The sequence below is a fragment of the Ambystoma mexicanum genome, chromosome 7p (assembly GCF_040938575.1).
Source record: "Ambystoma mexicanum isolate Mex_15411 chromosome 7p, UKY_AmexF1_1, whole genome shotgun sequence".
Lineage (NCBI taxonomy): Eukaryota > Metazoa > Chordata > Amphibia > Caudata > Ambystomatidae > Ambystoma > Ambystoma mexicanum.
Window position 1 is genome coordinate 801985599 of NC_090939.1, and position 27580 is coordinate 802013178.

At 41.9% G+C, this 27580-nt stretch overlaps 1 protein-coding gene across 1 annotated transcript in view; it reads right to left on the reverse strand.

Annotated features, from left to right (window-relative positions):
• TMEM182 (transmembrane protein 182) overlaps nt 1-27580 on the reverse strand; it is a 206588-nt gene that overhangs the window by 118916 nt on the left and 60092 nt on the right. Inside the window, exon 3 of the mRNA XM_069636925.1 lies at nt 26385-26483. Coding sequence (XP_069493026.1) covers nt 26385-26483 — 99 coding nt within the window. The remainder of the gene's footprint in view (nt 1-26384; nt 26484-27580) is intronic.

Here is a 27580-nt window from a genome sequence, read left to right on the forward strand (position 1 = left end):
GCACACATATTAAAATCAGGATCACACTTTCAAAATATGACAGCTACACAATTATTAGAAAACGTGCAACAAAAGGATGAGGTTTTACAATCAAATATTACAAATCTATTAGCAAATATGCGTGGTACTAAAGAGTACTGGTTTCGACGTCATGGAGATGTACGTTGTATGATCAGAAACCTTGGCCCACCCACTTGGTTTGTTAAATTAAGTTGTGCAGAATATGCATGGGAAGATTTACATGATTTCCTACGCATATCAAATAAAAACAAAACAAATATAGATATACTAACACCTGCAGAACTTTGTTCTTTGGATCCTGTTAATGTTTCAAGATATTTTCACCATCGCTTCATTGCTGTGCTACATTTTATTTGTAATAAAACTGTTCCTCCCCTTGGAGAAGTGCAACACTTCTTTTGGAGAAAAGAATACCAAGCCAGAGGAGCACCACATATCCACATGCTTTTATGGATTAAAGATGCTCCTAAATTTGGTCAAGACAGTGATGCCACTGTTTTACAGTTTATTGAAAAATATGTCACTTGTGAAATTCCATCAGAAGCCACAAATAGTGATCTTCATGCACAAATTTTACACTTTCAAAGACACAAATGTGGAAAATATTGTCGTCGCAAATACAAAAACAAAGGGAAATACTACACCAAATGCCGATTTGGTTTCCCTAGACCAGTTACAAATACAGGTCAAATGAACAACCTCATGTCTTCAGTTAGACATAGTGTTAAAGGTAAGTCACCTAAAAATACATATTACATAAAAAGAAAAGAAGAAGAAAAATATATCAATGATTATAATGCAATCATTGCCCACTTATAGAATGCAAACATAGATGTGCAGTACATTGCAGACAATTCTACTGCAGTTGCACGATATGTCACAGCATACTTAACTAAAGCAGAAAAGACAGAGCTCCAAGACCTCTGGAATGACCTGTCATCAGATAAAACAGTATCTCAGAAATTATACAGCTTGGGCATAAAAATGCTCACCCATAGAGAATGTGGATCATATGAAGCAGCTGATCGTTTAACTGGTACTGCATTGTATGGTAAATCTGAAAATATAGTATGGCTAAGTCTTGATCCAGCTAAATCTAGATAAAGAGTTCTAAAATCATATGAAGATATAGAAAAAATATCCAAGCATGATCCCAACAGCCAACACATTTTAAAAAACAATTTATTGGACACATACTACCCAAACAGAAGTAATACTTTGGAAAACATGTGTCTATACCACATAGCCCAAAACTACACATACAAAAATAATATGAAACCTAATGAAAAAAAGTTAAATATAGAGTGACAAACTGTGAAGGCAGCTTAGTTAAACTCACTAAACCAAATTTAATTAATCATATCAAATTGTTATTAAAGACTCCTCAACATAAAGAAGTATATTACATGTCCCTGTTACAACTCTTCAAACCATGGAAAAAAGAAGAACAACTACTAGATAAATATGACTCATATGAGGATGCTTTCAAAGCAAATGAAAGCACTATAACTGACGTAAACTTTACACAGTACAAAACAATGTTGCACAATAAACAGAAACACGAAGAAGAACTCCAAGCCCAACTAGATAAGGACTCTCCTGACAGTAGTTAACCTTCTGTAACAGGAAGCCAAGAACCACTGGGAGAACCACTAATAATACATGTGGCAGAATTATCTATGATAGAAGTAGAAAACACTATGTGTCAGTGTGAAGATAAGGAAGACTTAACTATACTACAATCAAAACTAAACAATGAGCAAAGTAGCATTTTTGAAGAAGTAACAAAACAAATTGCACATGGTGTAAAACATGAAAATAAAGAATGTTCCTGCCATAATTATAAACCTGTACTACTGTACGTCAGTGGTGAAGCTGGTTCTGGCAAAACATTCCTAATCAAAATCATTAGTAAGTTCCTTCAACAATTGACAAACAACAAACTGTCAGCTGTTGTCACTGCCCCCGCAGGTTTAGCTGCCTACAACATAGGTGGTGTTACATTACACCGATTACTACTATTACCAGTAGAACACCAGAACAAATTAGACTATTACAAACTTTCTGCAGAAGCTGCAATGGAATGAAGCAGAGTATTGAAACAAATGAAAATGCTACTAATAGATGAAGTGAGCATGGTCTCCAACCTGATGTTAGCTTTGATTCACCTCAGATTACAAGAAGTACTCAAAACAGACTATGAAGAGCTCTTTCCAGGAAAACACATTATTGTTTTTGGAGATCTGCTCCAATTAACACCAGTAAAAGGTGAGCCTATTTTTAAAACATTAGGACAGAAACTCTGCCATAAAACTGTTGGCAGCATTGGAAATGTCAACCTTTGGTAACATTTCCAATACAGAGAATTAACAGAAAACATCCGGCAATCTGCAGATCTCACTTATGCCAACATTTTAAAAAGTATCAGAGTTGGTATACTTTCTAAAGAAGCAGAAGCAATATTGAAAACCCGGCACATTAATGCACTTTATGCCGATAATGCATGTGCTACAGATGTTATGGAACAATTAGCCCACAAAAATGTCAATTGTATGGCCTTAATGCCAACTCTTGCAAGCTGTTTCAAATTCAATAAAATCATGCTAAGTGAAGAAATGCAACCAATCATGGAAATTAGCGCCACTGACAAAATAGATGTACATGGTATATGACACTACCCATGTGTGACCAAGCCACAACAAGACTAAATAGTTTAGAAAAATCAATCTCAAACACATCAGGCTTAGAAAAGATATTAGAATTATCCTTAAATTGCAGAGTAATGCTTAAACGTAACCTTGACGTGGACCAAGGACTAGTTAATGGAGCACTGGGTACAGTTGTTGGCTTTCAAACATACCCACGTGACAACAAAATTCAGTTTTTCAATATACTCTTTGACAAACTTTCAGAAGTAAAAAGGATAGGATGCTCAACAACTAGATTCCTTCTCTTCAAAGATATGTATGTACGCAGAGAACAATTTTCTCTAACTCTTGCATACGCAGTCACGATTCATAAATCACAAGGTCTTACCCTAGACAAAGCAATGATAGATATTGGTAACACAGTCTTTAAGGAAGGCATGAGCTATGTGGCACTATCACGCTTACGTACACTTGACGGTCTATTTCTAATCAACTTTGATGCAAGTAAAATAAACGCTGATATTCCTTGCATTTTAGAATACGATAGACTTCGCTCACTATACACCCCCCACCTAAACACATATTCTGTTCCACAAAAAGTAAAACGCTATAAAAGAAAAATAAATCAAACAGAAATGCAACAGGATGTCACTGCAAATCCTCCAAAGAGAGTAAAAGAAACTAATACTTCATCAAGTACCACAAGCAAAAAAGAATCAATTAGGGAAAGTAAACCAGGTACTTCTTTAAAGAAGGAAGACAAACTCCAAAAAAAGCAGTTAGATACAGAACTACCTGGACCATTTAAATTCTCAAATATAGTTGGTGTAAGTTGCTACGCAAATGTAGCAATGAATATTCCATTTCAATTACCACCAATTGTTGACAACATTTACTTACACAGTACAGACCCATTGTGTTTGCAAATGTTAGTACTTCACAGAAATGCAGCAAACAATCCTGACAACACGTATAGTGTTTATGGAATAAGACAACAATTGGGCTACTGTGCTGGAATGGTGAAATTCACTATAAACTCACAGGAAGATCCACAAGAATTTCTAATGTACTTACTAACTACAAGTACTGGAAAACAAAAACATACCTATAAACGAAATCTTTCAGATTTCATACATGTGGAAACATACATGCACTCTCTGCAACAATGTGACACAAGAAGAAATCCCCAATGAACGCTTCATATATATATCAATACCAAATTGTGAATCAATTCCATTTCAGCGACTTGTACAAAATGCAAACCATGGTAGATTATGCTCTACCTGCAATTCAGATAATCGCTCCACGTTAGTAATACAAACACATAGTAAATGCATAATACTAATGCTTCTACGTTACAATGCAGATGGTACCAAAAACAACTGGAAGCTGACTGGATTCACACATGGTCAAATATCACTTGGTAAGAAAACCTTCACAACAATAGGTATAATCTACCACGCAGGAGCCACAACCAATTCAGGGCACTACACTGCATATATAAAAAAGAAATGTGAATGGTTTGAATGTAATGATAGTACTAAAGCAGAGATTACCAGGAAATCTTACAAACGCTTATTTGATGTACTTAAAACCAAAATTTGATAACTAAACTGTATTTAAACCCTAAGTAAACTTGTGTTAAAAAAATATAAACTGTTAGAATACTCCAAAAGCTATCTAACTGCTCAAAGATTCTACAACATCTAATCAGATAAATGAATATCACTAAATTAGACCAGAAAATACACAGTTAGAATATGCCAATTGGTATCTAACTGTCCCAAAATGTAACAATATCCAAATAGATAAATCAATACCACTAACATATATCAAAAAAATAGACAGTTAGAATACGCCAATTGGTATCTAACTGCTCCAAAATGTTATAATATCAAAACAAATAAATAATATGTTACTGCTCCCAAAAAATACAAGCCAAAGTATAAAGCATTAGCCAGAAACAACAAGTGAACACTGAAAACAAACAAACAAATAAACTGTAGCATAACAGAAAAAGGTTTTTTTTTAATCCAACATGGATTTTCTTTTTCTCCCACAGACCCAATGATTTTAGCAACAAATACAGAAACTGAGAAAATTGCACAGTACTCTGATTTGTAATCTACTAAATATGAGGGTCAAAAAAAAAGTATATTGATTATACAATGCAATAAGTCATTACAAAATACTAATACTAACATGCTATTTTCTTTTATCACAGAAATTAACAAGAAATACATGTACTCCGGTTACTAGACCAAACAGTAAGTATACAATAATAAGGAGAACCATAGCAGCATATCACATCAATAGTATCTAATACCTTTGTTCCTTATACATTTGTTTTTCACCCAAAGTTATAAGCAAATATGAATGTGATATGCTGCGGTGGTTGTTGCCAGGGCATAGAGTCTTGGGTGCATGGCCAAATGGCCATGCACCCAAGACTCTATGCCCTGGCAACAACCACCGCAGCATATCACATCCATAAAGTCAAACATTTCAACTATGGTCTATGGAAACTTTTAATGTCCACGGACATTATGAGTTTTCTTAGAACACTTTCAACTTGACAACCAACAATACGGACAGTGTCCTCAGGACACCCCCATTTTGTTTATTTGCGAACATTTCAGGACACTGCGAGTGTTCTTAGAACACATTCAACTTGCCAGCGAACAATACGGACTACGCCTTCAGGACATCCCCTACCAACATTCCAGGACACCGCGAGTGTTCTTAGAAACGTCTTCAGAACACCCCCATTTTGTTTATTTGCGAACATTTCAGGACACCGCGAGTGTTCTTAGAACACATTCAACTTGACAGAGAACAATACGGACAGCGTCCTCAGGACACCCCCTACGAACATTCCCCGGACACTGCGAGTGTTCTTAGAAGCGTCTTCAGAACACCACCATCTTGTTTATTTGCAAACATTTCAGGACACCGCAAGTGTTCTTAGAACACATTCAACTTGACAATGAACAATACGGACAGTGTCCTCAGAACACCCCCATTTCATTTATTTGCGAATATTTCAGGACACCATGAGTGTTCTAAGAACACATTCAACTTGACAGAGAACAATACGAACAGCATCTTCAGGACACCCCCTACGAACATTTCAGAACAACGCGAGAGTTCTTAGAACACATTCAACTTGACAGAGAACAATACGGACAGCTTCCTCAGGACACCCCCATTTTGTTTATTTGCGAACATTTCAGGACACTGCGAGTATTCTTAGAACACATTCAACTAGCCAGCGAACAATACGGACTACGCCTTCAGGACACAACCTACGAACATTCCAGGACACCGGGAATGTTCTTAGAAACGTCTTCAGAACACCCCCATTTTGTTTATTTGCGAACATTTCAGGACACTGCGAGTGTCCTTAGAACACATTCAACTTGACAGAGAACAATACGGACAGCGTCCTCAGGACACCCCCTAAGAACATTCCCCGGACACCGCAAGTGTTCTTAGAAGCGTCTTCAGAACACCACCATCTTGTTTATTTGCGAACATTTCAGGACACCGCGAGTCTTCTTAGAACACATTCAACTTGACAGAGAACAATACGGACAGCATCCTCAGGACACCCCCATTTTGTTTATTTGCGAACATTTCAGGACACCGCGAGTGTTCTTAGAACACATTCAACTTGTCAGCCACAACCCCCATTCATATTTGCGAACATTTCAGGACACAGCGAGTGTTCGACAACGTCTTCAGAACACCCCCATTTTGTGTATTTGTGAACATTTCAGGACACCGCGAGTGTTCTTAGAACATATTCAACTTGACAACGAACAATACGGACAGCGTCCTCAGGACACCCCCATTTTGTTTATTTGCAAACATTTCAGGACACTGCGAGTGTTCTTAGAACAGTTTCAGTTTGTTTGCGAACAAAACGGACACATATTGAGTCCTCAGAACACCCCCCATTCAGTTTATTTAGAACAATTCAGAACACCCGTGATGTCCGCAGACAAATAGAACACAAAAAAAATGTCTAACACATAAAAAGCACAACTTTCATCCTATCTCATACACTCCCACCCTCCCCAAACGCTCCTACACACCAACACACTCTACTAAATACAAGTTTTGAACAAAGTTTCACCAGGCTGTCCGCGGACGACCGCGAATCCAAGATGGCGTGTGCTACCAAAAATCTGACGCGCTTCACGCTCCACGCCGTCCAATCAGCGAACACTTTGCATGTCCGCGAACATCACGCAAGCCGATTGGCCAATCAGGACACTGTCCGCGGAGCGAACAGGGAAGTGTGTCCGCGGACCGAACACAGATATCACTAATTTTTTTTTACCTACTTTTTGGTCATTTTAAAAAAACTACTGGACGGATTTTCACCAAATTTGCAAAAGCACGCTTGCGGGACCAAGCCGCTGCTGCTGGTCCAAATTTGGTGAAAATCCATCCAGCGGTTTGGGCTGTAGACGCGAGCAAAAAATGTTTCCCATTCAGTCTATGGGAAAAAAAAAGTTTTGGGACCCCCCCTATAACTTTGCCCCCCCGGACGAATCCTCACCAAACTTTGTAAAAGAATTCAGAGTGACCCAAATACTTTTTTTGCACAGTTTGGTGAGGATCCGTCCAGGGAGAGCGAAGTTATAAGCCGCCCAAAAAGTGCTCTTCCTATTGAAACAGCAATTTAACCATAACTACATGGCCACTATCGTGGCCATGTAATATATGAGAGAACAAAAAGCGGGCAAAAGAAAGTTTTCTCTGCCTGCAAGCGGCGGCGGCACTCGCTCCAATTTCTTGAATAATATGCATAAACTTCCATGGGCTTCATTACATTCCTTTATTATAATGGCTGTGGACATCAGAGGCAGCAAACAACAACTCATTTCACCCTTGCGGGCTTTGTCAGATTGTACAAGCAAGTTTTGCAAACACCCATTTTTATCTACAAAATTGCCCTCTTCGTTGTTCATGACCTAATTTATCCCCATGCAATCCTAGTCAAAGGAGCTCGCCATTTTGGAACGTGTTGAGGGCCTGGCTAATAACAATGATACATTATCTATCGTTTGGAGTTAGTGTACCTTTATATTTGTATGTCTGCAGTTACATCTTAATATAACACGTCCACGTGGATGGGCTGTCATTCATTGCTTGGTTGATTTATGTTGATCGTATTTTATACAACATGTTTAGTAGCAATAGCATTAAAGATTTTAAAGTGGATATGGGCACATGAAGTGATTAGTGTTTAGCAGCAGTTGGAGATCCGTGCTTGGTGCTTTGCGCAAAAAGGCTTGCTACCTTGTTTTGTAGCAACAACTTTAGTGGTCATAAAGCTGGATATAAGTACATACATTGTGTAGTGCTTGGCTGCATTTGGAGATCTCCACAGTAAAGTGACCAGTGCTAAGTGCAAGGGGGCTAGCAATATTGGCCATAGAGTCTAAATGTCGCAGATTTGTACCTAGCAGCAGTTCCAAAGTATCCCAAAATAAAGTCCTTAGAGCCTAATGTACGAATTTAAAATCTCAGCTCTTAAGTACCTGTCATTTAGGATAGTTATGGAAGTGTCCAAAGTTGAATTAAATGCATAGTGCTTTGTTGGCTTTGGAACTACCATTTCTAGATTGATGTAAAGTTGTAATTTACTCAGAGCCCAATACTTGACTTTAGGACTAGGCTGCTAAGAGTTGTTAAACATTGCCCTAGAGCTATGTCACACTGCATGGTATATATGTTTACATGTAACACATGTTTATAACTAGGATCAGGGCCTCATTACAAGTTTGGCAGTATTCTGGCAGTACATCCGTCACATGGCATTACCGTTACTACCACATGGTCCGGAGGATTTATCAATGGATTACAAATGGTGGTAGGTGAGGTTAGACCCATCTATTGGAGTCTTTAGGACTCCTTGGGGATTTCAGAAGAATTACTGTCAGCGGCAATTCTGCAAAAGGTAATTATGCCGATGTTGCTGATTTTCAGTGGTAAAGTGGCGGATTCACCTCCAGCTTGTTGCTGGAGCTGAATCCTCCACTACACCACCTAACTTGTAGTACGGGGGTGCAGTAATGCAGCAGTAACAGAGTTACCACTGTGTCATACTCATAATGAGCCCATAAGTAAAGAATAGGAATGTTATATGGGGGGTTTGTAATTTGGGGAAAAGGTACTGAGGATGAAATGATAAGTAATCAATGATATGAAGGTTATATGTTATGTGTATGTAATGTGTATAGTATATAGAAGGAATTAGAGGGGTTAAGGACCCAGGTGTGCGGTAGTGGAAGAAAGGTGGAGACCTGCCTGAAGGGTTGGGACCACCCACAGGGGCCATCCCCTGTCCTGATGCATCAGTGGGTGGTACCGAGCATTAAGCAGGAGGTCTGTTGGGTCAGCCCCACCTGATGGGTTTTCCTGTGACCCCTCCAAGGAAATGTGGACTGACGGAGCAGACCCCTTTTCAGGAAGAACGCTTGTCAGGAGAACTTTAGCTGGGAATGCTAAGTTAGAGCATAGGAAAGCTTATTTCATAAAGGTTTGTGTTTTTTTACAAATTAAGAGGGGTCCATGCAGGGTTGCTTATGAAATCCACATTGGTGTCTATGTCCCATTGTAGTAAGATAAGTCCTCAGGACATAGCCCATCTCCTGCTAACAGCAATTTATTTTTCACAGGTGCTTTGCCCGTCTGTATTTGGCAGGCCGGTTGGGGGCAGGGGTGGGTATCAGGGAGCTTTGCATGGGGACTAACTGTGGCCTGGGCCAGGGATTATACAGTCCTTGGCCAGGCTGGGGCCAGAAATCGGGGCAACACTTGCATTTAATAGAATTGTATCACAATCTTAAAAAATAAACATGCATACCTTAGAATGTATTGTGGGTCTCAACTGTAGTCTATGGGGCACTGCGCCAAGCGGAAAGATAGCTGGAGTTACATTTTTGTGAACCAGAGGAGTATGTATGGAGTTTACTTGCTGCATAGTGAGCCTGGGCATGTTGAAGCCATGCCCAAGAAAACACAGACTATAAAGCACTTCTGCTTAATTCTCTAGCAACATTTGGGACAGGTTATCCGTAAGGAATCCGAATTTGCCAAGTTTGCATGAGCTTGATGAAAATTGAGTAAACAACCTCACCTTTATTGGTTTCCTCACTCATGTCATGGTTACCAAAACCCTAGGCTTGTGTGCAAAGTGCTCAAGGACGCAAAGCCTGTCCATAGGCAGACATTTGAACCATCCACTGTGTTATGGTGAGCTAAGGCATGCAGAAACCATGCCCAAGAAAACACTGCATGCAAATACCCTCTACTTACTCCCCTAAACTCCAAGCAGCCATGTGCTAAAGGTGGGAACGCTGGAAGAAAATATGGGCACATTTTACTGAGGATGGAATTTTGACCATGGCTTCCTTGGGAGCAGAAGCCCAGCCTGGCCTTTCAGGAGGTTTCTAAGTCCTGCTAGGGCCTATAAGGTAATGGTAAGGGATATATTGATGTGTGAGGCAGGAATCTTCTTAGGCTGAGGCTGGATGCTTATGGGAGCTTATTGACATAACTCAGCCTTTCACTAGCGCATCACCCTGGCCTGCAGTTACTGTGCACTGGTATTAGAGGGCATCATACGAATGTTAAGTTAACACAGGGATGTATGGTCTAGATAACAGATTAGCTGCCTGATTCATGGAATTATTTGCATGAAAAACGCATATGTGCACGCATTTCTGCCCGAAAATCCCCATACTTCAAACAGGGATTTTCGGGCAGAAAGGTGCGCAAATCTGCGTTTTTCACGCAAATAATTCCATGAATCAGGCAGTAGGTTTCCAGGTCTACCTTCTGGGCTTTTTGTGTGCTTAGGGGGTTGCAACCTGCTGTTTTAAGGATGCTTTTAAGGTGCTTGATAATTAGACATTTAAAGCAAAACATTATAATGAAACCTCAACACAATATACATAGCACTTGTTTGAGTTATTCTTAATAGCTTCATGCACCATGGAAAAAAGAGACTCTACTCAATTGTTAGTGATCATATAAAGTTTATTGGTATTTAATTCTCCGTACAGTTGCCCTTTTGATGACACGTGTTTCGGCGGATGACGCCGCCTTTTTGAAATCAGGGCCAATTTGTGTATCTTGACTGTAGAGTTTTCTATTTGCATGCATGTAAAGTCATGGGTTCGATCCCAACCTGAAAATTCATTATCTCCTCTCACCCGTGCGTTCTGTCACACATCTGAGAATTTTCAGGTTGGGATTGAACCCATAACTTTACATGGGTTCCTCAGAGTTTTATTCTCAACACAATATAACCTGATGTAACCAGCTAGTATAAAAGGAAACGGATATCATTCCCTGCTCACCAAAAGGAGTGACTGAGTACATTCCTTAGCACTCAGGTTAATTCTTGCTAACGTGCATTCAACTTTGGGAAATTATTACATTGAGCCCAGCAGAGCAAGCCTACACAACATGTTTCTACAGCTTAAAACGTGAGATGGTATAGCATACCATGACACAGTGTAGCATACCAAACCTAACTTAGTGTAGCACTGCACTTCAAAACAGGGCAGGGCACAGATATTATAGCCTAGTGCAGTCACATAGCAAGACATCACCCACACACACACACAGACACAACTACACAGCATCTGTTCCAGGCTCATCTTCTGCTGCTCTTGGGTTGTCGCATGCATATGTTTATTGTCGGGCACAGTTTCTTGACACATTTGTCAAGAAAAGCTGGTTCAGTGACTATAGAGTGAAGTCTTGTGGTCAGATTTTGGTGCCAGCTGTCGTGCAAAATGCCTGTTGGTGTGATTGGAATGGTCAACTGCATAGGCCGACCTCAAGTGAACAGGTGATTCCTGGTCATCCGACTCAGCATATTGGTATGTCGGGATATTTACAAGTGCCTGTTTAGGATTCCAATTCCTCTTTTAATTTGTTTTGACCTCTGTGACCTAGCCCTGTTAACATGGCACTTTATTTCCGCTGGGAACTTCTGATCCTCCTTTTAGCTTCTATGTCTGCTTTTGTTTTGGGCCGCATTGATTGCTACTCTCAATCTATGCAGCGAGGTTCTTCCTCATGCACATGTATCATTGCATAAGTGTGGTAAATGGCGGGCTCCAGCTCCCCCACTAGGCTGGACAAAGTGTGCCAAGCACATTCACTTGACGCTCCTTGAAGCACTCTGGTGTGAGAGTGATAACCATTGCTATTGAATGGACAAGCGGCCCTCTTAACGGCCACATCCACCTTTTAGCAGCTCTAGCCAAAGTGTGCCTATATTCACAACTTCAATCTTGCCAACCAAGGGTGGAAGAGGTTTGGAGACAACGCTAGAAACGTCCGGAATGTGATCCCAAGCACACTTCATGGTGAAAGCAACAATGGGCTCTCTAGGGTCGTGTGTGCTATTCAAGTGTCTTATATATGCATACAAGCCGCGCTTCTTTATTTTTCACTAATACCAAGTCCAGAATGTCCTACCTGTGTCCACCATAGGCTTCACTACACCAATAAGGAAGGGTTCAAGCCAGATTCCCATCATCTACAAGGGATGTCTCCAATAGTTAATTGGTGAAGTGATCAGTCAAGATCACTGCAGTGCATCTGATACAGGTTTTCCAAGAGGAACATATCGAAATACCAGAACTTACTCTGCGTGCTATCTAAGTGTGATGACTCTTTGACCGTGGCACTAAACAACGATATCTATACACTTTCAAACTATGCAGCAAACAGAGTTTTGCAAAATATGCGGCCAAAAGAATCACCTTTTTCATCATCTTGGGGTTGTTCCTATATCCAGGAGGTGAGAATGATAATTTAGAGAGCTCAGAGGTGTCTCTAAACTGTGGGTGCAGCAAGTTGAACAAACATTTCTGAGTAGTGAGGCTGCATGTGGATCTGGTTTTGGATGACAGGCCCGTGCTACCATCTTTCTTGAATGGAAGGTAACATATGGACCTATTTTTGCACCAATAAATAGATGGGGGGGTTAGGTTAGGGAACAGAAAAAGGTGGAGGGATTTCGGGGGTTGTCGGGGGTCGCCCCAGCATTTATAAATGCAAACAATGCAAAAAAAAGAAAAAAATATTTTCGAATTTCGACCAATTAAAATTCGGTATTTTGGACCTCGTTGTTTTATTTTCGGTATTTCAACGTAGAACCTAGTGACATTTGGAAGTGCAGTATGCATACTGAAAACTGAAGGTGGGGTCCACCAGCTGATTACTGGATGGCATCTGATACTTCAGGATGGCACACCTCACTCTGTTTCCCATTCTCGGGATCTTGTGTACCAGAAGATATGAAATGGATTCTGGCCTCCACTGTGAAGAACATGTATGGGCAGAAGCAGTGGATTGTCGTTGCCACAGTTGTGGAGGTCAGGGTGTGACTGCATGGGCTGTGGTGTGAGTGTGGCAAGTGGTGTGCCTTTAAGTGCAACGTGTCACACTCATCATTAGAGACAAAACAGACAGCCACATCACATACTTTTTTTCGGAGAGCTTGCAACTTGGTGCATAGTACTCGCCTATATGTACAATTGATTGTTCTTAAACTGAAGGGACACACCACACACACTACAATTCCCAGTATCAATTGTTTTCTTCATCTCAGCTATCATAAGGGTTACATCACCAGCATACGTGCGGTATAGTTAAGCAATCATTGGCAATGCAAACTGTTAGGCTTTTGTGTAGGCCTGTGGAAGGCAAAATGGTTGGAGGTCCTGTGCATCTAATAGCAGTGCCTGGAAAATGCCTAATTCTTATTCACAAGCTGCAACTGTTGGCTTTGGCAGTGCATATTTTTAACAGGACTTCAGTGAAGGCTTGTTTTTAACAGGACTTCAATGAAGGACACACATGGTGCTTACAAATCGAGTGGCTGATGGCAGACCTGGTTAAGACATTTTTATTACACCAGTAGCGAGTTTACAGCTCCATTTAAGTCCGGTAACAACGGTGTCGGACTGGCACACTCTGAGTTCTGCAGGCGGGTGCCTTTCCCGAGGCCAGTTCTAACCTGACGGACGGAAAGGCTCCTGCTCGCAGACTTTGACAGATGTGCCAGCATTGTTGCACACAGTGCCGCTGCATCTGTTCTCCCCATTCCTCAATGGAGAGGGACTCAATGGGAACGGGGAGTACATTTTCACGGCGTCTGGCTATGGGGAATTACCGGGACCGCCGGGGCAGTAATGCCCCGGTAATACCTCATTGCCAGCACTGAAAAAAAACAACCCTGGTGGCGGTTGTGCCATTTTTACCGGGTCGTAATGAGGCCCATTAACTCTTAGAAAGCTGCTTTGAAAAAACGCTGACAGGCACTTTGAGTGCAAAGTTTGATGGTAAGGTTTTCCACAGCAAGCGCAAAGAGTTCCCATGAGGAGGTGTTTTGGGCGGGGAGGTGAAGGAACTAGGTGGGAAAGGCCATCGGGATTAGCATGGGCATGGGCAGTCAATCGTTGGGCAAATATATCAAACAACGCCTACAAGTTTTGTGTCCTTCCTCATATGCCATTTCTCCCTATCTGTACTCTAAAGGCATAGTTTCGACTTATAAGTGGTCCTGTATTTTTGTTCGCTTACATAAAGGGGCAGTGACAGTAGTATTGTGCTGGTTATGCACGCTTAACTACACCCTACACCTGGGGGAAGTAGAACCCATGACCGAGACCATCCTGCGCTCCGTTTCTGAACCCAGGAAGTGGAAGCCAAGGCGTAGTAAGAGCGCTATAACAGGATTGGTCTAGCGCCTTAATCCTGTGAAGAGATGCTGCCAAGCCCGGTGTCGTAGCGTAGCAACACCTTGACTGCTTGGAGGTAACATAGCAATCTGCATTTCTCCAAATGTTTTCAGGATACCAAATAAAAAGTCAATCTACTTTTTTTTTTAAATGCGCAAAATAGTGAGGGTGACAAATGAATAAAAATACGTAAAAGTGACACAATTACACACCGAGGAGTGGTTTGCCATCACATTTAGATGTGTGCGCGTCTGCAAGCTTCTCTTATTCATGAATGGCAAGCGTGTGAATGGGAGACTCAGTGAGGCAATGCAAACGCAGCACAGAAAACGCCTTCATGAAAACGGATAGTACTAGCGCATATCAGCGCATACATGGGAAGTGACGTCGCCTTTCTTCTATGGGGCAGACAGACACAAATGCACAGATGAGAATATCGCTCGAGCTCTGCTTTGCTTAGCCCTCTACGCCAGCAATCCCAATGGACTGGTGTTTGTAATTCAGCAAATGTGCTTCAGGAATATGCAGAATGGTCATGCCTCACCCCCAAATTCGTGTTCTAGCTCTACGGGCACGGTGACTCGCTATTTATAAACGTGCCACCTGACAGCTGCCCTTGGAACAGCACTGCCCTCTGCGCCGCTCCCGCGCCCCGGCTAGCCAGGGATTTCCCGCATAACCTGCCAGCTGCCACCGACATCCCGACCACCCGTGAGCACATGCCCCGTTCTACGGGAGTCGGCGACTGCCACTTTGGGGAGTGGGCAGGGCGGGCCTCAGCTGTGCATTACCATGACGTATTTTCAAAGCAAATCTCTTGCGGCTAATGCTCATAGTCAGGTCGCTCTCACAGAAGCCCACCTGGCTGAAAGGTTGAATACAGTTTTGTTCAATTCCGCCTGACCCAGTTATCTCTACTTTTGAAGTAACGGCTCTCTGTTTTGTTACTATCATAATTATTAATTGTATTAAGACGGGTTATGAAACCAAACAATATTGAAACCATATATGGAAGTTAAAATGAATGCAAAACAATAACACCAAATAAAAACACCAAATGTACCTTTTATACATGGGGCTAAAATGAGTAGAGCCTTACAATTTAGACCAAATGCGGTGCTACATAAACCAATTTGTGGCCCAGAAGTATTCATATGTATTCAGTAAAGCCATACATTCTTTATCAAATGTAGCACATTACAACAAGTATTATTGTGATTCACCATTGAAAAGGGAAGGCACTGAAGACGGTAATCTCCTTTCCCACGTCTGATGCTCCCTGGCCACCCATCCCTTGTCCATCTGCCTTTATTCCCCTCCTCATAAGCTTTGGTCCATTTTGAACTAATCTTCAACTTTGCACGTTAAAAAATCTTGCTGAGCACTCTTCCACCTGTCGTCTTTAGATTTATAACACGTCTTAAATAAGATCAGGTGTTACCTTTTTATCTACCAAACGTCTCTGCAAAGCTTTGTATCTCTCAAATCTGAGATCTGGAATGTGTTAAAGGTCAGGTTTGGGCACAGACAGACACAGTCAGACGATAAGTGTTCATGTTATTTGGATGTGACCGCATTTCATTTACGCTGCACTGTACTAGCCTAGCCCTATGGTCGTTTGTTGCTGTAGTGTACCAGTTTGTCCCTATGGTCTTTTATCGCTGCACTGTATTAGCCTGGCCCAATGGTCTTTTGTTGCTGCACTGTACTAGCCTGGTCCTATAGCCTCTTGTTGCTGTACTGTACTAGCCAGGCTACATGTGTGCCTTGCCAAACCCGCATGCCCAAGACACTTCCCCATTCCCTGCCCCACACCGTTCCTGCCCACTACACCACCTTTCCCACCTAGCTACTACCAAAGTAACACTACCAGTGACCACCTCGGTGACACTTTAGCCAACCTCATTACTAATACTGATAATACCTCATGTCACCAGCCTAGACCCAGCCTACTGTGCCAGGTTGATGGCGCCATTCCCATTCACCCCAAACCTATCTCTAAGTCTTCTAGAACTAATCACCTTGGCAACACAGTCACCGTCAACCTGAACCTCACAGACCGTAACATTAGACTAGGCACGAGACTCCTCCATATGAATAGCAATCCAACAGCCAAACCCTCTACTAGGACCAATAAAAATAGCACCACCTCCAACAACTCCAATCCACTCCAATTAAAAGGAGCGCTTCTAAATGTCAGCCCCTTGTGGCTAACCCCACAGAGATCGCTGATATCATCCTGACTAACAACCTTGACCTCCTAGCCATAACAGAAACCTGGCTACACGAGGCAGCAGGACCATATTTAACCCTAGCTATCCCTGACAACTATTCCATCCTCAGAGCTGACAGACCCAATGGTCGTGGAGGAGGCGTAGCTATCATCTTTAAATCCTCACTTAAATCCCAGATCAGTCACCTCCTCCCCGCTAAATTCATGTGAACACATCACAATCAAACTGCACACTTTTCCCAAAAGTACAATCTCCATTCACCTGATATATAGGCCCCCAGGTCATTCCGGCTTCTTTGAAGAAGATATCACTTCTCTAATAGCTGAGAATTCTAAACCATCAGCACAAACCATCATCCTTGGAGACTTTAACCTTGGTACAATGACTCAAACGACCTTCCAGCTTCCTCCGTAGCCAACGCCTTAGCTGAGCATGGCTTCATACAACTTAGCGCTCAACCCACTCATCAGAAAGGTCGAATTATCGACTGGGTTGCTGTGCTAAATTGTAACGTCACCTGTAAGGTGGCCCCACCTCTCGCATGGACTGATCATTATCTCATCTCACTAGATATTAATATCAATAATCTAGAACCAAAAAAATCCCCCATTATACCAGCCTCTCCTACCATGAATAAGCGCAACATTACTGTCGAATAACTAATACCTTTGGTACTTCCCTCCCTCAACGCACTTCCGGCCATGGCTGACCTGAATTTACTGGTCAACACCTATAATGACTCCATGGCCAAAGCCATTGACAATATCGCCCAACTGAAAATGTGCAAAGGTAAACCCAGAGCACACTTGAACTCTCGGTACACCCCTGAACTCAAGCTATTGAGGAAAAAGAAAGCCAAACTAGAAACACTCTGGAAAACGACTCCTTCCACCGAAAATAAAATGAATCTCATTAACACCACGTCCTTATATAAAAGTGAGATAATACGCGCTAAGAAAGAAGCCTACAACGTTAGGATAAACCAGTTCCAGCTCCAGAGAATTATTCAACATTCTAAAGGAATTAGAAAACCCTAATCCGCCAGTAGATACTTGTATGAAGGACAAACCCTGGTGCACTAGTATCCAGAATGGCCTAGCTAACAAAATCATAGGAGTCCAAATGACAAAACTTAATTGTAGCAAGGCTACCGGCCCCAGCACTCATCCTACCACCAACACTAATTCAGGCTTCACATTCAAGAAGGTAACTATACCTGAAGTACAAAAAATGATAGCCTCTTTGAAACCTTCCAACTGTAAAGGAGATAGTTGTCCGGCCCAGATTATAAAAGATGCAGCCAGAGATCTATCCCCTTTCATCACTAAATTTATAAACCTATCTTTTTCTACCAATTCAGTCCCTAGCAATCTGAAACAATCTTGGGTTCTCCCACTTCTAAAAAAACAAACATTAGACCGGCCATACCCACTAACTACAGACCCATCATCACCGTCCCATTCCTGCTAAAAATCCTAGATAGAGTTGCTTATCTGCAAATTCAAGATTACCTAGAGACCAACCAAGTACTGAGAATTCGTCAATCTGGCTTTAGACCCCAACATGGAACCGAAACGGCCCTTGTCGACCTCAAAAGCCAGATTAATTAACTTAAAGATAAAGGCAAGGCCTCCATCCTACTTCTGTTAGACCTCTCAGCAGCCTTCGACCTGGTTGACACCGAAATCCTCTGCAACCACCTGTCATGAGCAGCTCACTTCTCCTCGGCTGTCACGTGGATTCAATCCTTCCTCACTAACAGAACCATGAGGGTCTTCTCACCTGAAGCGGCAGCTGACCCCATCCCCATCACATGTGGTGTCCCACAAGGCTCCTGTGTTTCACCCACTTTGTATAACATATTAACAAAGCCTCTCTTTGACAAATTGGACCATCTGGGTGTCACCTTCACCAAGTATGCAGACGACACCCAGATACTCCTGACCATATCAGGTAACTACAATGCCGATGTTACCCGTATCAACAAAATCTTCACCATCATTCAGGCATGGATGGCCACACACGGCCTCTGCCTGAACGATGAGAAAACCAAACTCCTCCTTGTCGGCTCTCCCAACAACCTGCTGAAACTCAGCCCTAATTACACTAGTATTATCATCGATGGAAACGCTATTCCCATTGTTAAAAGTGTAAAATCTCTAGGTTTCTACCTTGATGCCAACACCAACCTTGCTAAACAAATCAACATGACTGCCTCAGCTACTGCTTATACAGGTAAGCTGATCAGAGCGTGTAGACCCTTCTTGTCCTCCAATAGTTGCCTCATACTGGCTAGGGCCCTTATACAGTCCAAACTGGACTATTGCAACAGTCTTTACCTAGGTGCTAAACAGTCCATAACCAACAAACTGCAGGTACTCCAAAATAACGCTCTACGAGCGGCATTAAACATTCCCAGGCGAGAGCACATCTCCACCATTAGAAAATCATGCAATTGGCTCTCCATACAACAAAAAATGGACCTAAAAACTCTCTGCCTCACATATAAAGCCTTGAACCACCAAGCCCCCCCCTTATCTCACCAACAACTTTACCTTGAAATCTGCAACGAGAACCACAAGATCCACTAACACCGTATGCCTAGTGGTGCCCAGATTCACTCTAAGAAGATCTGGAGGAACTAGCTTCTCGGTCCTTGCCTCCCAACTGTGGAACATTTTACCATTGAACATCAAATCCATCTCTACCTTTCAATCATTCAGAAAACACGTCATCTCATGGCTACTGAATAAAAACTAACAATTCGCTCCCTTATCCCCCCTTTTCCTTCTTCCGCTCGACTCTCCTGCAATGTATTCTAAATGTGATGTATAACTTGTAAAATGTACCTTGAACCGGCTGTAGAACTTGTAAAATGTATTTGGTAACCACCTACCTAAGCGCTCTCTTACCTCCGGGTCTGGAGCGCTATATAAATAAAATAAACAAAACAAACAAACAAACAAACTCTGCATGTGTTCTGCATGTAAATTATGGCAGATCCCTCAACTGTAGACAGTTCCCCTTGGGGTGTATACAGCGGTTTATACTAGCTCCTTTTCCTCCTGTAGTACTGTGCCCCTTAGAATATGACTAAGTCCCATTAAAGATCTCTGACATCAAACCACCCAGCGCCTCAACACTCCTCACACTTCGTCTTCTTCAACGTCACTTTACGAGGTATCTCTGCTAAATTGAACAGTTGCTTTAATTACAATGTAGTCTTTGCGTGCAAAGCAAGGCTCCTTTCTCTTGTCTGTTCAGGCAATGGTCTACCAAAGGACCATTCAACCTACAGCGCTTCAATGACATAACAAACGGCAGGAGGCACAAAAAATAAATTTCAAGTAACAAGCATCTTATTGATTGCTTATGTTGGTCTTCTCAGGATGCCTCACTCCTTTCCAATTAATCCTTCATGCTATGTTATGCTATGTCTCGGGAGGATAGCTCAAGGGCAACATTCTCGCCTTGGAAGCAAGACGACACGGAGCACCACAGGTTCTATCCCAGGGTCCGCGCTTAGAAACCTCTGGGTATTAAGCATGTTATAAATAATCTATCATATCATACCTATCATATGTTAGGGTCCATTTCTAGGGTGCATATATGCCAGAGGTGGCTGTCTGGCGCTGGCAGGAGATACGGAAGCATTCCTACATTGTACCTTATGGCGTGTGTAAATACAGAATGTACAAGCAACACATCCTCGTCATGGCTACTTCCCACGCTGCAGCCTGATGTGACGCAAACTGGACTGAACTGCACATCTGCAAAGCTGCGGGATGTGCGCTAACACACAGGAACTGGTAATTTATGATCCAGGAGGCTTTGAAAGTTTAAAGCCCAAGACATTTCAACTACTACTTGCTACTCCCTGTGACACAACCATTTTTAGGCATACGTATGTAATGCTCTATTTTTAACTTTAACATGTCTTTTGCAGCATATTCAAAATTTCATTTTCATTTAATTCATTTTTCATTTTATTTAATTTATAACTAAGAACTCTGTAACTAGGAAACTGCATATTCTTGTAATGCACCCTGATACTCACGGGTGAGGAGCGCTTTATAAATAATGAACAAACAAACAAACAAACCTTTCGCCAAAGGCGCTGAACAAACTATATCAAAAAGCAGTACATTCATGATAGAATATAAACCTGGATACAAATAAAAGAGGGGAAAGCAGTATAATTAAGCAGACAAGAAAAGATAAAAGATGAGTTTTAAGGTTTTATTGGAAAATGCGGAGAGAAGTGGCAGAGCGAAGTGATAGTGGAAGGGAGTTCCAGTGTTTAGGGGCTAAGCACCCAAAGGTAACCAAGCAGCATAGGTAACGCCAATAATAGCACTATCATAATGCAGGCCAAGTGCATCAAATAAATTCCAAACAGCATGGAAAAAAAAAGCATGGAATATAACCAACCTATCCACACTAGACATGCCCCACCCCGTACCATTCAGACAATACACAAACCCCCTACTCTTCAAGGGATACCTTCCTCACATCCCATAACATGCCTGCTCCCATTATGCCTCCTGACAACCACCCTGAGCCCACCCCACATTCCTCCCCACATCACCTTTTAACACTGTTAGATGTTCACCACTAACTATACATTTTATCTATTGCCCCAATGATATGCCATTAATACACGCTATGTGATGTGATATGTTTTACTGTATGTATATATATGATTGTGTAAATTGTTTGTAAAAGTGTGTAGGAACGAATACAAATAACATTTTTTTAAAAAAATAATAATAAACGCTATGTCGTATAAACTGTCCCTTCCGGAACAATCTAACGTATGACTATAACCACTTCCGATGTACAGCGCCTTGTTGTTTACCAAAGATCCGTTCAAGCTCACTAAATAACCCAAGAAAAATCAAATCAAATCAAAAGGAAGATAGCACACATCCAATAGTAGACGAGAGCCCTGCAATAATCGCTTGACCTGAGTCGAGAGAAAAGATGTGGTGACCATGCGTGGAATGTTCGAGTCCCGAAATCTCTTCCACGATGAGCTATCCAAATACAAACATCAGTCACTCTGACTGGGCTCTCCCAGGGCAGTGTAGCATGGTTACCACTTCACAATGTACTAAGGATCCATGCCAGCTGCTTGCCACATACCATCTTTTAGAGTGTGACATTCTTGTCAGTTTAGGTCATAGGAGCTGGAGCCCACTTGTTTTTTGACAAGGGAGGGAACTGCCTTTGAACAGTGAAGCAAGCAGGGGTGGGAAAAGCACCTGTTTTATGCGATTGAGAACCATGCAGTGTCTGAAAAAAATACGTTTATGATTACAGCTTTTGTAAGTTCCTCTAAGTTAAATTGCTAGTCAAAAACACAACATATTAATCTGTATCTTGTAGTTGCCAGTGTTGAATGCAAATGTCCCACAGTCACGAACAGGAAATTAAACCACAGGGTGTATCCATGTTACAAACGGTGCAGAATGTTTGTAAGATAAATATCTGCCAGGTGGTCGAACAAAACACAGCGATTTTTCCTTCTCGAGCATTAGTCTCCAGCTATAAGGCAGAAGCACACTAATGGTGCATAGGGGCGTAGCTGTGGCGAGGGGTGGTCCCACGGTCCCTCGCAGTGTGGAGCCCCATCGGGTTTAGGAAGTTCTGTCAGGCCTAGCAGGAGTTAACAGGTTATGTGTGATTTGATTGGCTAACCTGTGGAGCTGTCATGATTTTGGGGCAGCCGCTTCAAAGCTTCCTGTAGCTCTTTTATCAGCAGAGGCCTTCCAAGCAGATAGCCATTAATTTCATATGACTGGAGGACACGTTTATCTCCCCCCCCTCCACCGACACTTTTATTTGTTAAGCCCCAAACCTTCATGAAAATTGTTAAGATGGGTAGCAAAGGTGCTTGATTGGGCATTTCTTTTTTAAAAGTATAATTGCTATCGTAGCTTACAGTTAAAGTGTGCAAAAAAACAAAGAGTAAACAAAAAAAAATGAAAATGTTACAAAGCCTGGTTGTTTGTCCAGTAAATATCAAACACATTTCTGTGAACACGCATGGTTCATTAGAACAAGCTGAACATCTGTTTCAAACAGTGCTGAAGCAGGTGACGTCTTCATGCTAATACAGCGCGGAAGAGAATGTGTACGCATTGTAGACATTGCACGTTGCCCTGTCAGGTGGCTTGCGTTCTATCACTTTCATCACCTGCGTTCTATCGCAGCTAAAAGACTAATCAAAAAGCAACACCAGAATGCTGAGAAATACATGGCTTGCGATGTGCCCCAAAGAGCTGACATGGGGCGTTGTTAGATCTCTTGGGCTCCCAAACTGCTGCAAACATGGTCATTGTAACTGTGCCTCGCTCCTTGACCTACACATTTTACAGGCAGCCTAAGTTGTTCAAAGTCACATCTAAGCAAACGATCCAGTCCAAATGTTCTTTTTTCTTCACATATTTCTTTTTACAATGGAAATTGCATAACGTATGGGTACAAGGATGCAAACAGACATAAAAGGCTGAGCTAGCCACTCACAGCAGGCATGGTATGAGGGAATATGTCCCTGCTTTGCAACCACCAGGCATAGAGCTACCAAGTGGATGGCCTTTGCTATTTAGACAATTGCACTTTTTTATTTCAGGATATGTGCAGCATGTTAAAGAGCAAAACTATAAGCCCCAGAATGCAAACCTCTGTTGACTGTGAAGCAGGGTTGATGTAGTTGTCAGGGCATCACTCACTGAAAAAATACTAAAGCCTTCTTGGAATTCAGTTTCTTGTTTGTGGATCTTCAAGGCTGGTGTTATATACTCTAAGTACATACTACACGAATCCTGGAATCCACCCTCGCATCACTCTACAAGTCTACTACTTGCAGTCTTCCATTTATAATAGGAACATTCATTTTGAATATAGGATCACGATGCCAACTGACTGACATAAATCAAAAGCCTAGGGCCAGCAGATGATGTCAGATGCCACATGGGATAAAACTGTTTCTAGGCATTTTTGAGACATTCGTTTCAAAGAAGAAATTATGTGAAATGACAAAAGTGGACAATAGTTTGACAACTTTATTAGCTTTAATGGCCTTTGAAAATGTCATTACACGTCCTTACATGCAGACTACTATGTTGTGACTAAACAATTTAAGTTATATTGCGGGCCCACATGGGTAGTTGGGTAATCTACCTTCCTGTGAGCAAGGTGGCTCGGGTCTCATAAGTGGGGCTTTGTGAAATGTAAGCCATTTGCAGGTATATAGTGCAAGGATGTGTTCCAGTTATAGGCAGGGTCCACGTTGTTATTCTTTCTGGATGTCATTAATAGGTGCTATCAATAGCCAGCCTAATGATAATGATTTCATTGTCATCAGAAGGCTGAAACACTGTCACCACTTCGAAGATTAAAACATGTGGCTTTTAGCGGCCATTCAGGTATATCCTTATATATGCGTACATCTGAACACACCACACTAATCACTATCTGCAAAAATGGGGATCACCTCATGCATGGGTAATGTACTACACTGTCCCTTCCTCTGTAACAGTATGGACTGTGCATATAACAGGCTGAATTATCTCTATGCTCACTCGTGGTTCTTCAAATGTGATCCACGGTTACCAAAATGTTTGGTAGGTAGGACGATCTTGGAGGATGTTTGAATTCTGTCTAGGTGCCATTAAACATCCCCCCAGTGTCCCACACATGGTCACAGCTCAGTCTCCTAATAATCAGTGATATGCTACTATTTGCAGATGTCAAACACAGTGAGGCGATGGCGAACCACCGTGGCCTTCTCTTCTAACCCCTTTCCCACCCTTAATTTTAGGTGGGGGCTCTGAACTTGTGGTGGACTGGCCTACAGGGAACTCTGGAGATTGCCCGGTGGGCCTCCACTCCATAGGCCTGTTTCGTGTGGTCAACCTGGTCTTCTGCACCAATTACCCTCTCGTCCAGTCACCCATCACGTGCACTTTGTGATATAGGGCCACTTTGCAAAACATTTCCAGGGCATCTTTTGGTTCCCACTTCACCCCTGGCTCTGAACACGAGTTTGCTTTCTATACTCCTTGTTACCCTACACTACAAAAACAAAAAATACCTTTCCTACGCCTGTCCATAATGTATATAATAACAAGTCTGCATTAGGAATATGATAAAACCTTTCGTTTTCTAGCATGAGCATTTCTCTGGTGCTACACATCTAAATGCATTAGGCCTCATTGCAAGGTTGGGGGTATTCCGATGGTAAATCTGCTGAAATACCACCAAACATAATTACTGTTACCGCCACGTGGTCCAGCAGATTTACCACAGGTTTGCAAGTGGTGATAGTTTGGGGTAAGTCCTCATTTTTGCAGTCTGTAGCACTCCATAATGATGTTGGCGGAATTATAGTCTGCTGTAATTCCGTTGCTGATAATTCTGCTGATTTTGCTGATTTGTGGCGGTAAAGTGGAGGATTTACCTCCAGTTTTTTGCTGGAGATTTATACTCCACCTTACCACCAAACTCATAGTACAGCGGTGCACTAATGCAGTGGTATAATGGTGGTAAGGGAATTAGGGCTGCATTACCACCATTTTTATCCAATGCCGTACTCGTAATGAGGCCCAATATTGTTTCTTATTTCCAGCTTGAGAGAGCACGCTCAGGCTAGAAATAGAAAAACTGTTTTCTCTTTCCAGCTTGAGCGGGTGGTAGTACTGGCAACAGAATACCGAGCCCTGGGGGTGGCAGGTAGCCTTGCTTTGTAGGGCCCTTGTCTGCCTTGAACTCTCAACCTTTTTCAACAGAATTGTCCAAAACGTTTGAGAAACTTTGAACCAACCTAAAGAAGGAGGGTTACCGATTCCCTCAATCTCCTATGAACATATATTGGTCATGACTATGACATACATCCTGCAAATGGTGAGCAAAGATATGAAGGCATTGTATTTACAATAAAACATGGCTATTTTTCCGTTTAGAAGACTGCAATAATGTTCAGTTTCCCAACTGATTGTGCTATTCTGTGTAGTTTATTACACCCTATAGCTTTTTGGGACATATTATGTCCCCACCCCCTAGATATTAATGATTAAGCCATGTTTGAAAGAAGGGCTATTTGCTGTTCTCCAAACATATTCCGAAGGCTGGTTATCGTGAAGCAAGTGGCCCTGGGTTCAAATCTGTCACACAGGTCTGACATCTGCACCTGTCTTTTGACGTTACTTCATATGCAATGATCCAACACATGAATGAATTTGTGCATGCGCACGATACATCACCACACGGAAGCAAGCACTTCTGAGCAGTTAGCTGTGCTGGCAGGGAGCAAGCCGGCCACTGATGCCGACATGTATGTTGGTTTGTCTTCTAGAAGGAAATCTTTTTCATGGTGGTCTCTTCATGAAAACATCTGGCATCATGTTCTTTTAGACTCTTCCCTTTGGAGCGTCATCCCCGACAGAGAAGACAACGGGGACAAAAATGCGAGAAAAAGGTTCTGGGGTACCATGGGAACGGGGAAAATATTGGCCAATCAAGGGCAAATATAATGCCAACAGCAATTCTAATTTGGAGACAGTGCAATAAGGTTGGAGTCGGAGTAGGGTCATGCATGTCGGCTCCCGTGATCAGTCCCTCTTAATGTGCAGGAATCAAAAGGCACTGTTATAAAGTTATACCTGTGCACCCCAAAAATTCACCTAAGAAGCACTTACTGATGGCAGAATCATACGCAGCGGTTTTGTTGTCCTCCCGGTTCAAAGGGAATGGTGAGAGGTAGGCATGCGTGCAGTTCTTGGAAGGCGACTGGTTGGCTGGAAAATACAAAACAACCAAACCTTATTAGATATTATGAATGAAGTTCAATTCAAATTCATTTTTAAATTCCGCTAAAATATATTGGTTCAGCAAAAAATTGTTCAATTTCAAACCCTCATATTAAGATTTGGATACTTGTTAAAACGTTGCATTGAAGTGGCTATAGCAAACAATCTTGATGTCTGGAAGATTTAGAATGAATCTCAACCTCTGGCATTGCTCTGGGCAACCCTCCAGACCATCGTTTTTCACCTGCCAAGCCATTACAAAAGGGGAAAGACCATATGCAAATCAGGCTTGGTCCTACCCCAAAAGGGTCAGTCCAGCCCGAACTGCAAGAACGAACAGGAATAAAACATATTGGGCCTAATTTCAAACGGTTTTCCAATGGAATTTTCCTATTGAAAAAGGTGTTTTGTAAATCAGGCCCATGGTATCATTAGCTGGTGACATTGATGTTTCAGAGCAGGTTACAGCTTGGCATTCTCACATACTTCCCTTTGGCGAAACAAAGAAATATTGACCAGTCCTCTATACCATCTTCCCACAATGACCACCATCCATGAAATCCTTAAATCCTATAAACTCTTGACAGCTTATCATTTCAGACATATGAACCCCTCATAATAACTCTTCCCCAGCTGCCAACCTCTGCATTAGAATCCTTAATTTCTACAAACCCCTCGCACAAAAGACAAAGCTGAAAGGATAACTACTGTTTACGCAATGCACTGCCACAATGAGCCACCTACCAAAGCATTCTACATTTCATAGTGCATACTATCTGACTAGCTGACTAGTGGCTCAGTATACTACAATGCCTCTCCTCTTGAGATGTAACTTCCTGGCAGGCAATTCCCAAAATGGAAGAAAACCTAACCAAAAAGAATGTGTACAAAAATGTCAAAAATAAAACAGATGGAAAGAGTTTTAGTTTGGGAAATTGGCAGAAGATGGAAAGAGTTCAGGTTGGGAAAGTGGCAGAAGATAGAACATTAATAGTAATGACACCATATTTTATTTTTGAAAGAAAAATTCTGGATGCTTTAATGCACAGGACAGCTGTAAAAGATTATCAAAACCAGGAGGAGAT